A 19,468-nucleotide genomic window follows, 5' to 3' on the forward strand; every position below is an offset into this window, starting at 1 on the left:
TCAAGCTTTAGAAGAGGTATTACCATTTTGTGGTGCATTTTGTTTAATACCAAGTTTAGGTGCAGTATACTTGTCAGTCTCCCATAAAACAAATTGTACATGCCATCTACAACAGTGTAGGACCGTAGAAGCAGTCTCCGTGAAAGGAATGGTGGCACCCCCTGCCCACTCTTGGGACAAAAATTATGGACACTGTCTCGCAGAAACAAGACACAGGTCTACAGCAGAGAAAATTTATCCTTTTTCTCTGGCGTTGCATATTCCCAATTCTTGATTAAGTAAGTAATGCATGTCCATATGCGGTATTGAACAGAACACGTTATTTCACCCCTGTCCAAAATTTTAGCATACACGATGCATTGGTTCACTGACTTTGTGAGAGCTTTTAGTAATGCAGTTTACATAACACGAAAACACTGCAGACAAGGACTGCAGCAGTAGTGCCGGTCCACTTATCAGCACTTTGTTCAACTACAAAGTGTCAGAAACGTCTTTTTATGTTTCACGCCATTCTTACCAAAAAGAAAAAAAAAAACAGCCACTCTACTTTAATGATTATGTTGTTGCTGCCGCCTCAATACTAACAGCTAAGAAGCAGATAGCCTTTGATTGCAATAACAGTTTCATGCACTCTGGTTGAACAAAAAACAAGATAGCACCACTATTGTTGCAGCTCAGGTTTATCTCGTCATAATTATGTAATTGGCAATAAATTTATGGACAAGCTAAAGCTATATTTTATTCAGAAATGAGCATAATAGTGGCTTAGCTGTGTACTGCTGGCATTGATCAATGTTTTTCCATTCAGATGCTGGTTTTATGATCACCTTTATTCCCATATTTGCTGTGTTCTCGAGCAATTGGTGGTGTATAGTGTAATTACTGTTTTGGAAGCTGTTGAATAAACAAATAAAACAAAAATGTATGTATTTGTTTATTTATTCATTTATTTATTCATTCAAAAACCTCACAGGCTCCAGCAGGAGTATTGTGAGAGAGGAGGGATTATACAGTATATCTTCATAAGTGGAAGCATTACAAAGAAGAGATAACTAGTATGCGAGACTTATACTAAGGTACATAAAATGAGGTGATGTGACATAATAGTTAGCGGAACGCAATATACACTATTGGAATGAATGGGGACATGCACAATGTAAAGGGTACATCCTTTAACAGCATTAAATTTGACAAAAGTAACGTAATGATACATCTCTTGACATTACTAAATACAAGAGTTAGCGAGAAGCGTGTCCATAATTAAGAGAAAATTAATGAAAGCAACTGGTTCTTCCAAAAATGTCGGTTACTTCATGATGAAACTAACTTAACAAGGTCATGAATGTGGACAACATTATCAGGGAGACTATTCCATACTTAAATTACTAGTGGTAACGCTGATGAATTGAAGGCGTTTGTGTGCCCAAACATACGTTTGAAGGAGCAGTTGTGTAGGCGGCGAGACGTTTGTAACTGTCGGCAGAGAGGGAGGGCAGTTTGGTGCTGATGGTTTGTTATTTTATGAAATAAACAGATTAGAGCAATCTTTCTGCATGATTCTAAGGAGGATAAAGACAGAAGATTTAATATTAGTTATATTGGAATAACAGCTGTAGTCTTTGGCGATGAAATGCACGGCACGATTTTGTACACGTTCAAGAGCGTTGATTAGACGGGTTTAATGTGGTGACCAAATTGATAACACGTATGCAAGTCGAGGACAGACAAATGTTAAATATTTTTGAAGTAGGAGCATCATGAAGGTTTTGTTTAAGGTAGCCAAGGGGGCATGATGCCTGTGCTGTGGTTTTATCTAGGAGTTGTCCGAGAAAGTTTGGGTGAAAGATGCACGCCAAGGTACTTGTAAGACGTTGTACGTGCTATGTGACAGTTATTAAGAGTGTAGTTAAGTGCTGAAGCTGATTTCTTGGAGGTGAAGGTCATTAGTTCATTTATTGTTATAAGAGACATTTGCTAGCGTAAGCACCAATTAGTTATGAGATACAGGTCCTGTTGGAGAGCAAGATGATCAGCTGAAGAAGAGATTTTTTGGTGGGTTACATAATAATCTACAAAAAGTCACATGTTAGAGCAGATACCCGCTGGCAGATCATTAATGCAAATTAAAAATAACAAGGGACCCAAAACACTACCCTGGGGGATGCTGGAGGTGACATCTCTAAGAGGAGATGAGAAGGAATTAGTAATGGTGTATTGCTTCCTCTCAGTATTCCTTTAAGAATGAATTCTGATCTGCGTAAGGACTCGGACATTCATCGACAGACAAAGCAAGGTGTCTGAGAAGTTTTCAAAGCCTATTTTTTCTGGATCATTATGAATTAGCTCATTATTAGTAGTCTCCTTAATGTTGCCTTAGCACACAATGGAGATGCAACACACTACCACTATCAGAAATGTCACTCAAACTGAATAAAATTATATGCTGCCTAAATTTTGTACCAACAAAGTGGCACTAATTTAATGTTCACATAATTTGCTTCAATGCTGCACTCAATTTTATTAGATAAAATGGACCCTTGCCTCCCCTTTTTCCCCGATTTTTATGCTGTGGCAAAAAAAAATAAAGAAATAAGAAAGAGGGGGGAAAGCTTTTCCCCAGCCGTCACATCCCTACTTCTATGTAGACGATATGTGCCCATGAAATAGTACTCCCTAGTGGTGAAAAAGTGTACGCACAGCTTCTTCGTTCTCTTCGATACCCTTTAGCTTCTTACTGCTGGGTTTGTTTACATTCTTTCAGCATGACGTCAGCAAATCATAGCTTGTCCAGGTAAATTATCCTTTTTTGTTGTAGCATCAGCAGAGGTGCGGTATTAGGTGCAGAAGGTCTTGCGAAGTTTTGTGCAGTAGCAGAGTAAAAATTCGCAGATGTGCACAGCATTGTGTTGGGAGGAAGAAGAAAAAAGATTCGTTCATTGTGGAACATTCACCCCCCGGTGGTGAAGTGAAGCGCCACAGCTATTTCTTCCTCTTCTTTCTTATCCTGCCTTTGACATTTTACCACTGGCCACATTTAAGTTCTTTCACCTTGGTGCTGGTTTATTGGTAAGCTGCAGAGCATAGCACCAGACAGTCATAGTAGCAAGCGGTGTAACAGCACCCTCCAGGTGAAGCAATTTTCTCTGCCATGGCATCGTTTGAGTGACAGAGCTAAAAGCTCTGACTGCCTACACTAGGGACTGAAATTTGAAGCGAGTCCAGGTACTTTCAAATTTTTTTATAAACTTCTCACAAAACATTTTGGGATTATTGTGACAGACATTGGCACAAGCGGCAGGAGTAAGCCCGTAGCAGCTATCAGTGTAAAAGAAAATATGTCCTGTGAACACGAGGTTGAGCCAAACTCTCTTCAGCTTTATGATCAGGAAGCGAACAGTGCATGCTCAAGTTAAAGGACACACAAATCACATCTGTCATTTTCCTGGCATCGTTCCTATGCCATTACTTGCCTTTCCCAGCTCAGCCAAAACAACAACTAGAGTTTGGGTTCTTGACTGCTGTCACCGAGCACTTACAAGATAGAAAAACGAAAGGCTTTGAAAGAAAACACTCGTAGACCGTTTGTGACAACCATGTCTAAGCCTTCAAAAGGGCTTCTTTGTGGCTGTCCTTAAGCCAGAAATGTCACCTAGGAACGAACTATCTTCGGTACGTGAAAAACAGGAAAGAATGAAGAACTTGTACAGTGCTCAATTTTTTAAAAGCCATTTCCTTCCACATCTGGCCGACTGTCAAAAAGAAGTTGAAGCTGGTCTACCTGGTTCACAATTCTATGAGTACAGCTGACAGACTGGAAACAGACAGAGAAACTCAAAGTGGACAAGGAAAATGGACTAATAGATGATTTTATTTGAAAAAAAAATTTTTGTTCAAGAATGGTAGGATGAGCAAAATTTTATTGTTTTCTTCAGTCTATGTTACACTGGTTAAATAGAATATCCATTTTGCTGGTAAATGCACCAATGGAATGTTAACAGAAACACTGTGTAAGTCTAGAGTGAAGCCTGCCTGAAGGAACAACTGACTTATGCAATTCTTAAATGCTCATCAAAAAAATTAAATGAAGTTCTTAATCCAGTGCTGTCCTCGTCCTATTAATGCTTCTTTATCACCATTTCCTGCTGTCCATACTCATAGAAGCTTAAAATAGTTCGTTATATGTATGCAGCAGATACGATAGGAAATAGCAATACAAGATGTAATGCTCATGCCAGAAGCAAACTAAAGGGCGATTCTGATATGTCTGTGTTGGTTTTCCTTAAAGCCTTAATGCACATTTCTGAAATTGGGGAGCCGTGCTTTTCAGCTGGGGGCAGACTACGGTTACTAATAAAATACTAAGCAACGTTACACTGTAGCACAGTAGTATGCTGAGCCAGGGCCTGCCCTATGCCTGAATACGTACGCCAAAAAAACTAGAGCAGGTGATATCTCGTTGGATGTGCACAAAAACATCACAAGCTAACTATGGGGAGAATTAGATTGAGTGAATTCACATATGCTTCATAAATGTGTGCCATAGCTATTGATGCAGGCTTTATTGAGTTGTCGTTCCTGTTGAAGCCTTTAAATGCGTAAAACTTACTGGAAACAGTTCCGTAACGCACTCTGCGAATAAGCGCACATCATATGTGTACTGTTTCAAACAATGGCAAGAGAATGAAATGAACTGGCCTACTGCTGAAAGCTACTCATAATAGGAATGAGTTAAAGTGTGTCACTTTACCAGTTGATGATGAGCTCTACTAGACGGCTTTACAGGGGGTTGGCGTTTTCTATAGCATTGTGTAAAGTTGATAGCAAGAAAAAAAAAAAATAGGGAGGAAGAGACGCAGACAATATGATGGGCATGTGTGCTGACCCAAGATATGGAAGGATGTTGTTAGCCTCATTGATCAAAAAGAATAACTAATCCAGCCAAAACTTCCAGGAACTCCCTTCACCTTCTGGATTTCTCCCAAGCAGATTTCCTACATTTAATGTTCCTCTACTTCAAGTTAATTTGGCTTTCTAGTTAGCTCACTTGGCAGAGCAAATGCTCCTGAAAGAAGTTGGTCCTGGGTTCACAACCCAGGCCTGGACAAATTTTCCTTAAAATGCAAAGCTTTCAGAGAAACCTGCATGGCTTTCCTCTGCAGCTTCATGCTGCTTTCAGATAAATGACAATTTTCCTCTTTCACGAGATTTGTTCCTTCCTGCAGATTCCTGTAAAACTAATCTGATCACTGAGCAACTGAGCAAGTACTCAGAAGGATTAGGTAAAGTATAGAACTTGAGAAAGTTGAGCTAGTTTGGTAGGAATTCATGTTAGCAGATGGGGCAAGGATGCCACCAAGGCTTCCCTCGGGTGTTGGCGGGAAGATCTGTCATGATAACAGCCATTAATATAGCTGCAGCAGTGCTTGGACAGCGCTCTGTGGATTCTTTTGTTGCTTTACATAGAATAAAAGTTGGGCATGCAGACACAGACACGACAAGAGAAAAACGGACAACACAAACACCATTGTCCATTTCCTTCTTGCATTCGCATCCCCAGCCCCAGCTTTTATTTCTACATGACGCAACGAAAGAATCCACTGAAAGCACAGTCCAACCACTATTGCAGCTATGTCGTGACAAAGCTCCCCACCAACTCCCGAGAGAGGCCTCCTCAGTGGCATCTTTGCCCCCTCCGTTTCCAACAAAAGCCCATTCAGGCTTGTTTGCTTCTTTTTTCAACGCTCCGCTCATGGCCGACCCTCACCTCGGCTTCATCAGACTGGCCTCGGAAAACTCCCTCGTTCCTGCCAAGCTCGTGCCAAATAGGCACTGTGGAAGGCGTGGGTCGGCGGCAAAAGTAACTATGCTTGCCTCCCAACCACAAGTTGTGCCTCGTCTGAACATCATGCGACAGTGGCACAGCCTCACCAAACAGGTCGTAATCGAATCGAACAGTCTAATTGAAAGGTTGGAAGCAGGGAGCAGCAGCCAAGTGCTGTATAAGTGGGCAGGACGCCAGAACTAAAGATGGCCCGTCTCGGCAGTGCCCAGAGTGGCACGATGTTGGCGCGACAAACACAGCTATGGCCAGATAAAAACCTGGCTGCAAAAAGAAAGCCTTGGAGGCAGGAAGTTGGCTTCGTGACAGAAGGAGTCTTGGGAGCTGATAAAAGCGGGATAAAAGCAAATAGGATAAAGGCGTACAGCACAAAGATCTAGGTTATACGAGAAGCTCGGTTCTTTTTATTGTTTGTCTAGAGCCATCAATTGACAAACAATGGGGAAAGCGCATGATACAAGAATTGTTTAGTGGGCGAGTTTTGAGGGAACACCAGAATATATCAGGTTACACCAAGATGTGAGATGCTGAGAAACATTCTGTGAGCTTTAGCATTTGCTTCTCAAATTATGGTGTAAATAAGTAATGTATGTAATTAATGCACAGATACAGAAAAAACTAGATGTTTACTTCTGCAATGTTTGCCTTAGAAATTGATGTTCGTTTTTCTCAAACATTGCTGAAGATTAAAGCATGCTGCAATAACTAAAAAGCCTAGCTGCGCAAAGGTGCTAGATATAGATTCGAAGAGCAGTTTTTTCACACGGTATCGATTTCACGTGTACACTATGCTGGTTAAGAAATGAACGATTGCTGCCCCTGGGGAAGTGCATCTTAAGAAAGTATAGCTGACGTGGCGCGGGTTTTTGTGAACATCAATCTGAAAGTTCAACCGTAAATAACATCTGACAGAGTCAGGACTGCTGTCACAAAACACCCAACGCAAAAGATATGCAGATCGACCAAAACCTATCATGCCGACTTCCCAGCAAGACATTAAGAAATGGCAGAAAAGCCAACCTTACGCAATTTGTAGCCCAATTTGTCGGGCTTGCGCCACAATCGAAAGAACATATTTCATTCAAATCGTTGACGCTACACGTGTGATCATCGCATGAAGAAACAATAGTCGTTCTCGTGACACGCTTGGTTTGCGTGCACGTTGCGCAAAGTCCGTCGTCAAAGACTTCCGTGTCCAAACCGTCCCACTACGCGCTGAAAATGGTTTACATCAGCCCGTCTCGCAAACAACAAGCTATTCGAAAGGGCCGTCCGGAGTACGCGTCAGTCGTGTAGGTCAGACAGAGGTCAAACGCGGCACGCTCAATTCTCGTTTTCTGTCGTCTGCCGTTCACCACGATACAGCCAACTTTGGTATCGCGCGGCGCACAAGAAGACGGTTTCGCCGCTACGGCAGACGGCTCACGCATCGGCTGTCAAACAACCGCGCCCACTGACACGAGCGGCGCGGCACTGCCACTACTGTATACAGTGGCGTGGAAAGGGAAATACAGGGCACGCGCGCAGAGCTTATCGGGTCGCCTAATCTCCGCACGTCAAACACGAAATGACCTACTACACCCGCGCGGGGGCGTTCCCCGGCCAGGCCGGGCAAGAAACAAAGCGCGTCTTATCGAATTGTGTGCGGCCGTTGCACGATGCCCACGCATCGACCGGACGGCAATAACAGCATTGCAAACCGCAGTACGAAAGACGCCATTAGATAGCGCGCAGGGCATCGAGGATTTCCTCCGTCGAAACGGAAAACAAGCGTGCGCGCGTGCGGCGAGATGCATCCTGCGCCGCTCTTGTTTTGTACTGGTCGCGGCAGGCACTTTAAACGACACGCGTACTTTAAACCTAACGCTCGTTCACTCTTTTCCTTTATTTTTTAAATTTATGATCACCTAAGGCTGACCAACCCATACGACGTTACGTCAAACAAGATGGGAAAGAAGGAACGCGCGCCATACGCCGTCTGCATACGCCAATCAAATGCAGACGACAAATTACAGCTGCTTAATTTGTTGCGCACTGCGGCTTGAGCGCGCGCTGCACCGGCGCTGCATTGCCCGTTACGCGCGGGCTATCCGGTTTTGCCACAGCGCGCCGAGTACGCGGTGTGCGTGTGTATCGACCATTTCGCGCAAAAAATTCATGGGCGCCCTGCACCGCGCTTAACAAAACACGACCCGAATACCGCGGGCGAAACCCGCTCTCCGCGGCCACTCCTTTCCTTCCAAGCTGCGCCGCACCACATCGCTGGCTGACAACTGACGCATTAATTCCGTGCAGTTCGGTTTCCGCCGGTGTTTTGCAAAACACGCGACAATGCAAAGCCGGAGTGGGGAGCATAGACAAAGAATAGTTGCGCCTGTTGGTCACAATAACGACGGAATGCGCAGAGAGAAAACGCCGGCCAGCCGATGCGGAACTGCATACGTGTTTACCCACCTTGGGGTCCTTGTCGTAGTAATGCTGTTGCGTGCGGATCCATCGGCCGACGAGGTGGTCCTTGACGGTGTAGGCCAGGGCAAAGAAGTAGTCCCGAGGCGTAGCCACATTGCGGTCTTTGACCAGCGTGTAGTGGACGTGCCGGTTGAAGGCCTTCTTCACGTTGGCAACATTTTCGACCTGGGCGATGCCTCGCACGCTGATCTGCTTTCGCCGCTCCGAGTCGGTAGTAGGGCCCGACATTGGGTTCGCTAGCTTGTCCTTGCTCGTCGCTGCGGCGGTTTGGAAAATTTTCTAAACGGCAGGTTACGAGAGCGCTGCAGTGTACGCCGTGTCTGGCGCGATCAGCTGTTTCTGAACGGCCCAAGCGCGGACGAAGAGGGAACTCTCTTTTCGCGACCCCTCGCTACGCTCGAAGGTCGCGCAGTCGCAGACGACGTGCGCTGTTTTCTTGTGGCGGCGCGGGCTTTCTGGCCTCTGTTTGTGTTTGGATTGCGTCGGATTTCGCTGTCGCTCTTTTGTTTGTATAAAGTTACGGCACGACTTGGCTCTCAATGATACTTGTCGCTAAAACTAAATTTTAGCTAACACATTTTAGAACTTAAAAATTTCATATACAATGCAAAGCGCCATCTATGCACGGTCGATTACACTAGCAAAAGTTGTTTAAATAAGCAAGCAGTAAAATTGATTTTACTTTTTTTTAACATAGATGGCGCGCAAACTTGTAATATTTGAAGTATTCTTGCAGGAAATGATTGGCGTATAGTTATGCTGTCATTTGGCTACTGGCAGCGTCAAGACTGCGTTTATGAGCGCTTTTGAAGCTTCGTTCCAGCACTTTACCATCGTGAATAACATGCGTAGCCGGCTCTCCCAGCCTACCTTTCAACTTCGGCGTACACTCACAAGGAATGCACCAAGCAAAGATCAAGGGAATGATCTAAGTGACTGCAACGGCGACACCACGAGAGTTACTGTTTCAGTTTCGTTTTTCATTAAGACATGTGCGAAAGTTTACATCTATGTTAGAATGCGCAATACGAACAGTTTTATATGTCGTTCACGCTGCATTAAGCCTGGTGTTTTATCGTTATAAGTCAACAATCAACTGACATTTAGGGGATGTGCCGCGCTCATTTGTTCCCTAGTTAGAGTAATTCTATAAATAAGGTCAACTTACGTGGGCATGCACGCAGTCATTAGAAAATAGAAACATTGATTACCTCGCCGGGCACCTACGCTGTCGGCCGCCATGGTTCGAAGAACAGTTCCTGAACAGAAGTTGCAGTTCCGTGACCTGTTCCCGCCAAAGCACAGCGTGCTGAAATGGCAGCCGCGACTCGAGCAAGTTCGCTGCCTTCTTGTTGACGTACGGAATCAAACCGCCCACGCCCCGGGAAATGGCTTCGCTCCTCTCGAACGCAGCTCGCCGGGCGCGCAGCTGCGACGAAGAGTTGCGCGAGGTGGCTAGCTCATGGCGATCGGCAGCTTTCTTTTTCTTTCCTAACGCGTGCCACTGCTAATGCGACTTCATTATGCAAAGCACGGAAGACCAAGGTGTGTTTCGTGGCTTGTTTGCGTCGTTTGAATTGTGCAATAATCATGCGACAGGCACTCTTGAGAAAGAAACGCGTCCGTCAGTAAAGTGAAAACAAACTTCGAGCAGCGTCGCTATTCCCTGCAGACGTTCGACCGTTTTGCAGACGACAGAACGACGCCGCCTGCAGTTTGTCGAGAGGCAGTTCCGGTACACAAGTTTAGCTTCCGGTTTTCGGTGTAAACATGCCGGTTCGGCGCACGCCGCGATGTTCAGACGTCTACCGCGAAGTAGCAGCTTTTCCTGTTTTGACCCCTTGAAGAACAGCGGCAAGTCGCTCAATTAATCTCATAGGTCAGTCATGGCGCAAACTACGATGTTGAGGCTGTTGTGCCGATTCACACACGTTTGGAACACCGCGAGGTAAGCATGCACTTCGCAAAAACAAAAAGCGCCGTTTGTCGGCACGGCGGATATCTGCGATTATTGTGTGCACTATGTGCAGGTTTGTCAGGCGGCACCCACAACTCGCAAAAATCGGTGGGAAAACCGCCTTTTTGACAACGACTGCCTGGAGCCTCCCGATTATAGCAAGATGCGTGGAAGACGACATCGATGGCACGGTACTGAACTCGATTGAAAGTTAAAAAAGGAAACCAACTGAATGATCGAATGCGAAGACAAGTTCACGTCACACTTCCACACGTTAAGCTAGCAAGGCGCAAATACTGCGCTCGGGAAAAACCTGTTTGCTGCGGCGTGATATTGTGGCGCCATCTAGCACTTAATTTGCGAATGACGGCTATTTGCTCCGAAATTCTGGCGCGCCCCGTTACCTAGCTCAACGCCCCTCTTTTTTAAATTTTGGGTGCGTCATTTAGAAATATGACAAACAAGAGTCCTCAGACAGGCTGATCACAAGTGCAAGCATTAAGTGTACCTTGCTATCGCAAGTAGGCTTTAGTGTTAGACATCTCGGAGGCATGTATGACGCAACAGACTTTGCGAACCGTCGCAAGTGAAAAAACATAAGGCGAACTGATGTTCACACAAACACTCAACTGTGTGCAATGATCGAGGCGTTTCTTAACCCATAACACTTGTTAGAGCTCACGACGTCCAGACCAGGACATATGCTTTCATTGCATGACCTGTGATGAAATTTAGAGGTTCATATATCTCACGTGACCTGTTGCCACAGGATGTTGAAGCTTGATATGTCTTCATGGGAAAATAACACTGTCACCTGGACTTTGCACCACACGAATTCAGCCACATATGGTCACATATTATTATGGTCATAGGGTGATCTAAAGCCACCAGAACAAATTACTAAGATATGTGCTGTATACATGTCTCCATAGGGCTAGCACCTTCTCCCTATGTCAGGGCTTGGACTGGAAATTTTTTTAGCTATTCTTTAAGTACACATGCATGACATGGTACGTGGGAGATACAGCAACAGATAATATTTAAACAGACTGTCGGTAATTAACTGTGCACCTCACAACCCACGAAAGAGAATTGCAATATCACTCACCCTTCATGGGCTTTCTATGCTAAACACCCTAAGCGAGCCTTTCAGCAGATGTGAACAAGACTTTAAGGGTGCCACACTGTTGATCTAAATGCTGTCTGCAACCAATCTTCTATTTTCTTGCAGCTTACAACCATCGACCCAGAAATGCTGTCGCATGAGTTCCTCATCAAGCAAGCAAGCATTGTTGCTGTTGAGGCAGCTAGCAGGGTACTCATTCAGCTCACTGCAGCCATCCTCGATGCCCACGAAGCATACTGGAAAGTATGAAAACCACGTTGCCATGTTTGCCTTTTATCTCTTCAACTTAGCAGCAAACGTTTAACCCTTTCTGGTACAGCGATACCTGTAGGATTTTTACAGCAAATACCATGACAATGAAAAAAAAAATTCACCGGCGATTACTATACTCTCTAATGCGAAATTTGAGTGCAGCTTTATGCGTGTTTTTATTTCGCAGTATATTGGCTGGCACGGACAATCTGTCTCTTGTGGCATGTTGCAAATGGAGTGAAGTGCGGCGCCACTGCCTTGCTAATCTCTAGATCGAGAGAGGCACCGCGTGGGTGACGTGTGGGCGCGATTCACAGCAGCCACCGACGGCCATCTCGTAGCCGTCGTTGCCGCACTACGCTTCTCATGCTTTCGCTACAGTGAACTAGACATTTGCCATACCCTCCTCTGCTGCACTCTTCTCTCCGCTTTCCTTCTTGCGTCTTTCATGCTCTGTGTACGCTTTTATCTTTCTCTGTGTGCGTTCGCTCGGCAGTTGCGCCGCCGATGCTCGCCACAGAAATAGGCACCCAAGGGCTGCACTAAAAAAAATAATAATAATTCTAAGAATATGAGTGCCACCTACTCTATTTACATAACTTGGCAATTTGGTGCAACAGATGAATGTGGTTCTCCTCAATAATTCCAAAATGTCCATGCGTTGCGTCACGCCGAGTTTAGGACTTTGCGTAGTGTCTTTGGAGCATGTTGCCCAAGACATTCACCTGCTTTGGGTGGCACAAAATGTCTTCAAATATTTCGTTGCCATAACTCACGGTCGTAATTGTCAGTTAAGAAGTTCGAAGGTCCATATGCCGGCTCCAGTGCCTTGATCCATTGGCAATTCATGAGGAAATCCTTTTGTTTGATATGTTGCTATGTGGATGCAGGAAAGACATTTCTCACTTGAGTGATAAAATCCAGACCAAGAAGGGCTGAGAGGCCCTGAAACTTTCTTTGAACCTGAGCAACACACTGGAATAAGTGCGATGCCATGCAAGGAATACATACACAAAGAAGCTTTTGGAAAGGATCTAATATGAATGGACACATAGAGAGCGCAGTGTTTACTTTTCCGATTTTACCTCAACTCCTTTGTTCCTCTCAGCTGGGGCAGCATCGACAACAGTGTCCTGCCGCTGTTGCTCCTTCATTTTCATTCTTTCTGTGGTGTACCTTCGAAGTTGACGTTTGACAGAGTTAATTCTGAGCAACACAGGTGTTGCGGCAGGAAAGGTAGGGCACATTAACAACTGCTGCTTCCTTAAAAATCCGGACAGGTGCACATACGTGCTTGAGCATCCCAAGTATATACACAGTCAGTTCACAGTCATAAACGATTGCCCAGTGGCTGGAATCTATCAGCAGCTTAATAGCCCTGGCATGCCACTGCCGAGTATAATGTCACTGGTTCGATCCTGATTACAGCGGCTGCATTTCTCCCAATTCGATGGGGGTGAATTGCAAAAGCACTCGTGCACTTAGATTTAGCTGTACATTAAAGAAGTCCAGGTTGTCAGAATTAATTACGAGTCTCCCGCTCTGGTCTGCATCATAACCATGTCATGATTTTGATGGGTAATGCCCCAGAATTTTATTACATTTAGTAGATGGACTGTTGAGCCCCGCTGTAATGTCATCGCTGTTGTCACATGCATCAGAAAAAAAACCAGGGGCGTTGAAAGCTGCAGGAGCGAGTAAGTAGTCTATTATGAAAGATTACAAGTTTCCTGCTGCATGGTAGCATTGTCTACAGATCGGGAATACTTTGTACCATGCTCAAGAAGCATTTTTTTAAAGAGGCGCTATAGTAAAGGCAAACACTAAATTATCATCAGCCTATTTCTACGTCCACTGCAGGACGAACTCATCTCCCAGCAATCTACAATTGCCCCTGTTTTGCACTGCTGATTCCAATTACGCCTGCAAATATTATTATTTCATCACGCCACCTAATTCTCTGTTGTTATTGACTGTGCTTCCATACCCTAGGCACCCATTCTGTGACTCTAATATCCGCCTGTTATCTACACTGTGCATTACATGGCCTGCCCAGCTCCACTTTTTTCTTTTAATGTCAACTAGAATATTGGCGACCCTCGTTTCCTCTGTTATCCACACTACATGTAAAGGATCCGACACTCTCACAAATACTTCAGATATTGCAGTTTTAAGATTTAGTATTAGCGAGTTCTTACACAGAAATGGCCATTAAAGGAGTATCGGCACATATTTTTCAAAGTTGTAGAACACATCTCTTACATCTAAAAAGGGGTGACACTTAGCAAGTATGAAGGTTTAGAAAACACTAGATAGATTAGTTTGACGACTAAAGTTGTTGTTGCATGGCATGGCACCACTGACAAGGTATGGCACGAGCTTATGCCGTGCTGTCTTTTAACGCGACAGCGTTTAGGAGCTCGTGTCGCAGAAAAGCCGGCGTCGTCGGCGTCGTTGGCCGTGAGCGATAAATCCCAGCAGGCACTTCATGATAAAAAACAACTTGCAAGATGGGCTGGGTGGGAATCGAACCAGGGTCTCCGGAGTGTGAGACGGAGACGTTACCACTGAGCCACGAGTTCGATGCTTCAAAGCAGTACAAAAGCGCCTCTAGTGAATGCGGTGTTGCCTTAGAAACGAGCTGTTTCTGAGGCTCAGGCGTGCGTCGCTTGCTCAGGCGCACATTTCGTTGTCGCGCCGAACGCTGCGTTGCTCGATGCTCACCGCGTCTGATGCGGGGCGCGTGTCGCTGCGCCGTAGCCCATTGTCTTACACCCCTTGGCGGGTCGACGGGAACGCTGTCGCGTTCCACTCTTGAAGGCGAAGCTTAAGCGTCCTCCAATTTTTTTTATATGTCCTTCGTCTACGCATTCATTCTTGTGTACAACACATTGAATGCAATCAAACTAGCCCAACTGGCAGTCTTGAAACATGTTTGTTTGCCTACTGCATCCATGTTTCTTTTTCTTGTGCTCTAGGAAGTTCAGTAACGGAATCTCACTCACTCAGTTTTACACTTTTTCAATTTTTCTGCTCACACTTTTGTGTTCTATGAGCACCGAGTGACACGTAACGTTTGTGTAGGCGTAGCTATGATAACCTGCGCTGTCCTCCACTTCGCAGAGCCTGAACAAGCTGAGCAGCCTGTTGAAGCGGTTCGAGACAGAAGTGGGCCTCTGCTCAGGAGACGACTCCATCTGGCTGGAGATGATCGCCATCCGAGAGGAGACCAACAGGCTCAAGGCAGATGTTCTAGTAAGTGCAGCTTTTTGCTGCAAACGCTTAATAACCCAGCAAATGGGCCGGACTGGTCTCCAAACAGCAATTATCATTGCTGTTTGCAATTTAGGTAAGGTACCTTACCTTACTTATCCTTATAAAGTTCAAGTGAGGTAAGGATTTATTGCTCCCTGTGCGCCGTAAGCAGGAGGTGCGAGGGAAGGCATGTGAGGGTAAGCCGAGAAGGATATTAGCTTGATTTGCGCCCAATATTGGAGATCACGTGACAAGGTGCACGCAAGGTGGGGGAGGGAGGTGAGCACACATCTCCTGTCCTAGCCCAGCTGTGGCTGTGCATGGCTATTTGCACAGCTGAGAGTGTGTGCTGCCCGCACCCTATTTTGGAGGTTATGTCTGGTGGGTGCGAGGGTGGGCAAGCCGGGATGACTGATGGCTGCATATGCGCCGTTTTTCCACATCCTTAGTGTTGTAGGTAGCGTAATCCCAAGTTTCAGAGACATGTAGAAGAGCCAGAAGCATTCACTCCCCTGTGTTTGCACTCTTCATCACAAGAGCGTCGTCACAGTGAGAGTTCGCAGTCATCGAGTGAGACTTGTTGGTGTTTGCCTGTGTGCACATTACACTGTGCTTGTTAATTTTTAATAAGTAAGCGAGATTTTACTGCAATTGATACGGCCAATAAAACTACGAGCGTTACTTCATGTTGTTGTGTAATTCTTTCCGACTGCTGTCAATGTTTATTCTTACAGGTGAAAGCGCGAATTTTTTTTTTTGTGATAAATGCTGCCCCACCTTTCAAGAGGTCTAAACATTTTTCTGAGCAGAATTTATCTTTTTTAAGACTTCCTGCCACATTTATTAAATTGTAGAACAAATCCAAATTCGTAAATCTTAAGAAAAAAGTTTGTGACAATTGGCTGTTATGCAAATGAGACTTTGCTGCGTAGCACCGAGCTACCAAAATGGCACTTAATAAGCGATATCCAGTCTGACTGGAATATGCAGATTTTGCCTTCAGGTGTGGCTTTACAGCCATGCAAAGAGAGCACGTTGCATTTAAGCCCCTTGTTGAAACGCGATGGTGGCTTCATGGCAATGCACTTTGCATCCCCATGAAGCTGCATTGCATTTTAACATAGAAACAATAGTCTACAGACAAACATTAGAGAGTCTTAACTTGAGCAGATAATTGCATATTGTCATTTTTACAAGAAGGATTCGTACTTGATGCGTGGGGTTATCCGCTAATCTCCTTTCTCCACTCATCAAGATATTTTCATTAGAAGAGGAACTTTTACTTCAGAAGCTATTTAAGTACATCAGAATGGGGGAATGGTTTTGTCTTGCATCAACTGTACAAATTCTGGTGATGTCTGTTACACACGAAGAAAGTTGGAATTGGCCACTGGTTGAAAGGAGGCTTTTGATTAGGGTCTTAGATCAAAATCAAATTGCCAAAAATTGTAAAATTGGGCTGGGGCATATGCATAAGGATGTGGCAAAGCTCTTTAGCTGACATTAATTGGTCACATGTTCAGTTTTCCCTGTCACTTCACCTATTCTGTTTGTTCTGTACATTCTGGATAAAAACGAGCGCTTGCGATGTGCCTTGTCCATTCCAGTCGCTCGAGTCGCGAATGCAAAGCGTCGCCGGCCTCATGGAGGCCATGGCACAGACTGCCTTTGCAAATGGCGCCGAATACGCCGGCATCTGCGCCAACGAACGTCTGCTCTCGTCTGAACGCCAGATAAGGTCTGCCGCCCAGAAGACTGCAACCCTCGAAGATGTCCTCAACAAGGCTCACAGAGACGCCGTCATCTCTGGTGCTGACAAAGCGGACACGCCAGAGAAAAAGGACCTAAAGAAAACGTAGCTGCGGTAGACGTAGGTATGCCAATTGGTTGCCTAGTTCTCAATCCATTTGGCACGGTTTAGCCTTCTCAGATGCCATGTTCATCGCAGTGTACAAAGCTTTTAATCTTTTTTTTCAAATTATATCGGGAGAAACAAAGTGAAGAAAAATTCTTTCAGAACTTAACCTAAGTGCATATGGCACTGAATATCAAATGACTTAGTGATCTTGTTGCCTCTGCTTATTTAAGAAAAATTTATGCTATTTTATCACAGATGACAAAAACACCAGTAAAGTACATTTAAAATGCCCTGAAATGATGTTGCAATCCAGGATAAAGAAATCAGCACAATCAACCATTCATGTGATGCCATGACTTCGCCTACATCTTTAGGTAACTAAAAGAGGATCTTACCTGAACAAATTTAAGATATGTTCAGTTTGTCTATATGCATGAATGTGCTGCTATGTGCATTTACCCGTGTCATGTGATCAGACAGTGAGTTTGATAACCTAACAAGGAGCCGGTTGGCAACAAGAACTGTCCGAAAAATGGAGTGTGCCTCTAGGGTTTCCTTGAGTGAAGCTTCAGGCTGCTTCCTCCAGCACAGAATGAATTGATTAACCCATTATTAACTAACTGAACTTATTGATTAACTGAAAGCACAGAAACATGACTAACCAGACTGTTTAACCAAACTTGTTTGGTTAGAGTGTTATGAACTATGGCCAGTGACCCTTTATCTGCTGTGAAAATCTAAGGTGGGTAGCCCTGTGATGTCATAGATTTCAGCGACGTATAGCTAGCATGCTTGCTTTCCTAGTGAAAGAAAACGCTTGTGCTTTCTTGCCTGTGTCGTAATTGCCTAAACATCTGGACATGCACTACTCAGTATTTTCACATCAACTTTCCCGACTATGCACTAAGTAAAAAAAAAAAAGACTGCACAAGAATGCTAATACACATTGCCAACGATGTGGGGATCTCAACGTGAAAACAGTGCAAGGACCGACATAGACACCGCACGAGCGCTAATCTGCTGTGAGCGCCTCAGCCCTCATTTGCTGTGCTGTTCCCATGCTAGGACGAACAAACTAGCCCAACTTCTGACCCTTTTGCAGACATGGGAACGTCGACAGGAGCGGGCCCGAAGTGGAGCTGGCACTGTAGCAGTGCTAGCAGATATGAGGTGCCAAGAGCAGTGGTGGCGCGGCCATTGTCAGCTGGCTGGACATGACGATCAAATTTTTAAGAGCAGGCCTGAAACTTTTGGCCTAGTCTGGCTGTAGCCCTTCATACTGATTGACTGATTAATTGATTCATAGGGTTTAACGTCCTAAACCAATGTTAAGGCTAAGAGGGACGCCATAGTGGTGGGCTTCAGATTACTTCTGATCATGTGGGGTCCTTTAATGTGTATCTAAATCTAAGCACACAAGTGTTCTTATGTGCTGCCTCCATTAGAATGCAGCTGGCGAGGCCAGCAGTCAAACCGGCGACTCCATGCTCAGTAAGTGCCACAGCCACTGAGGCGACGGGGTCTTCAGATGCCAGACACCTCGGCAAGCAACAGACGCCGCTGAAATTGAGAATGAAAAAAGCACCTGGATCTTTACCATCTCCTCTGACTATGGCTGTGCCATGCTATGCCAACTTCGGCTATTTGTGCCACGGTGCCGTTGAGTCATGTGACACGCTGTGCACACTTTTGTCTGTCGTGGACTGGCCTAAACGAACAGAAGATAGCCCACAGAACCTACCTGCCATAAATGTTAGGACCCTTGGGTTTTTCAGAGGGAAAGAGGGAAGCAATATTTCTTGGGGAGTGCAAGAAGACAGTCATAAAGCACCAGTATGGTCTACTCTTAAATGAAACATCTGATTACTCTTCAAGCCAACTTTAGAGGGAAACAGAGTTCCTGATTAAGTGGGCATTCTGTTCATCAAAAAAGATATCGCCCAGTGGTTCACATCAAGCCTGAGCCGTAATTTAATAAGCTGGCCACAGCATTACATGGCCATCCCTAGATAGCAACGTTATTGACAGCTGACAACATGTCAGACAGCTGACTGTCTGATAGAAACACATTTTGCAAGCAGATGCAGCAGCTGGCTTTGTTACACAAGTATTCCAAGCATTAAGGTCTGTGTTGATTTTCCTGATAATCAATTCTAGTGTTACTAGTAGTAATTTGTATCTGCACACGCTCAGCTTTTTTACTTCTTTCCTTCTCATTGCAGGGGGATACAAGGATGCTGTACAGACATCAGGAGCCTCGGGTTGAAAAAAAGAACATGCACATTTATCGTTACCCATGGCTCGACCACATAAAATTAGTTTGTTGTGTTTCCAAACTGCTGTGTCATCTCTCGATCAGCTGTTTACAGTGTCCACGATGGAGGAGGACTAAAGAGAGAGAAAAAGGCGAGGATGTCAACCAGACGTGCTTCTGGTTTGCTACCCTGTGCGGGGGGAAGGAGGTTACAGAGATGGTGAAAAGAGAGGAAGGGCATTAAAGGGATGGAAGCATTAGCAGTGCCAGCATGTGGGCCTGTCCATCAGCATAGAGACTCCCAGAATAATTACTAGAGGGAACTGTGGCACTGCAATCGTTGAGTCACCATGGGTATCATGGGTAGCACATGGATTTGTCTGATCTTTGTTCTTGCGGATTCAGGCTTTCTTGTGGCTTTGTTCGTTATGCTTTATCTGCCTTCATTGTCCTAAATT

At 44.9% G+C, this 19,468-nt stretch overlaps 2 protein-coding genes across 3 annotated transcripts in view; one reads left to right on the forward strand and one right to left on the reverse strand.

The window, feature by feature from the left end:
- Positions 1-8,773, reverse strand: part of LOC142587922 (glycogen phosphorylase-like) — a 48,382-nt gene extending 39,609 nt beyond the window's left edge. Inside the window, exon 1 of the mRNA XM_075699296.1 lies at positions 8,294-8,773. Coding sequence (XP_075555411.1) covers positions 8,294-8,536 — 243 coding nt within the window. The 5' untranslated portion in view covers positions 8,537-8,773. The remainder of the gene's footprint in view (positions 1-8,293) is intronic.
- A 782-nt stretch (positions 8,774-9,555) lies between these two features.
- LOC142587924 (diablo IAP-binding mitochondrial protein-like) lies at positions 9,556-19,086 on the forward strand. Of its 2 annotated transcripts, none has more exons than XM_075699298.1 (6): positions 9,556-10,256; positions 10,339-10,456; positions 11,497-11,634; positions 14,767-14,898; positions 16,506-16,768; positions 18,979-19,086. In XM_075699298.1, the coding sequence occupies exons 1-5, from the start codon at positions 10,195-10,197 to the stop codon at positions 16,755-16,757; spliced, it is 702 nt and encodes a 233-aa protein (XP_075555413.1). In that variant the 5' UTR covers positions 9,556-10,194; the 3' UTR covers positions 16,758-16,768; positions 18,979-19,086. The 2 variants fall into 2 exon arrangements, with proteins under 2 accessions (XP_075555413.1, XP_075555412.1); XM_075699297.1 differs by having other exon boundaries at positions 9,557-10,256; positions 16,506-16,772.
- The last annotated feature ends 382 nt before the right edge of the window (positions 19,087-19,468 follow it).

Source organism: Dermacentor variabilis, chromosome 7, assembly GCF_050947875.1.
Source record: "Dermacentor variabilis isolate Ectoservices chromosome 7, ASM5094787v1, whole genome shotgun sequence".
In the NCBI taxonomy this organism is placed as follows: domain Eukaryota; kingdom Metazoa; phylum Arthropoda; class Arachnida; order Ixodida; family Ixodidae; genus Dermacentor; species Dermacentor variabilis.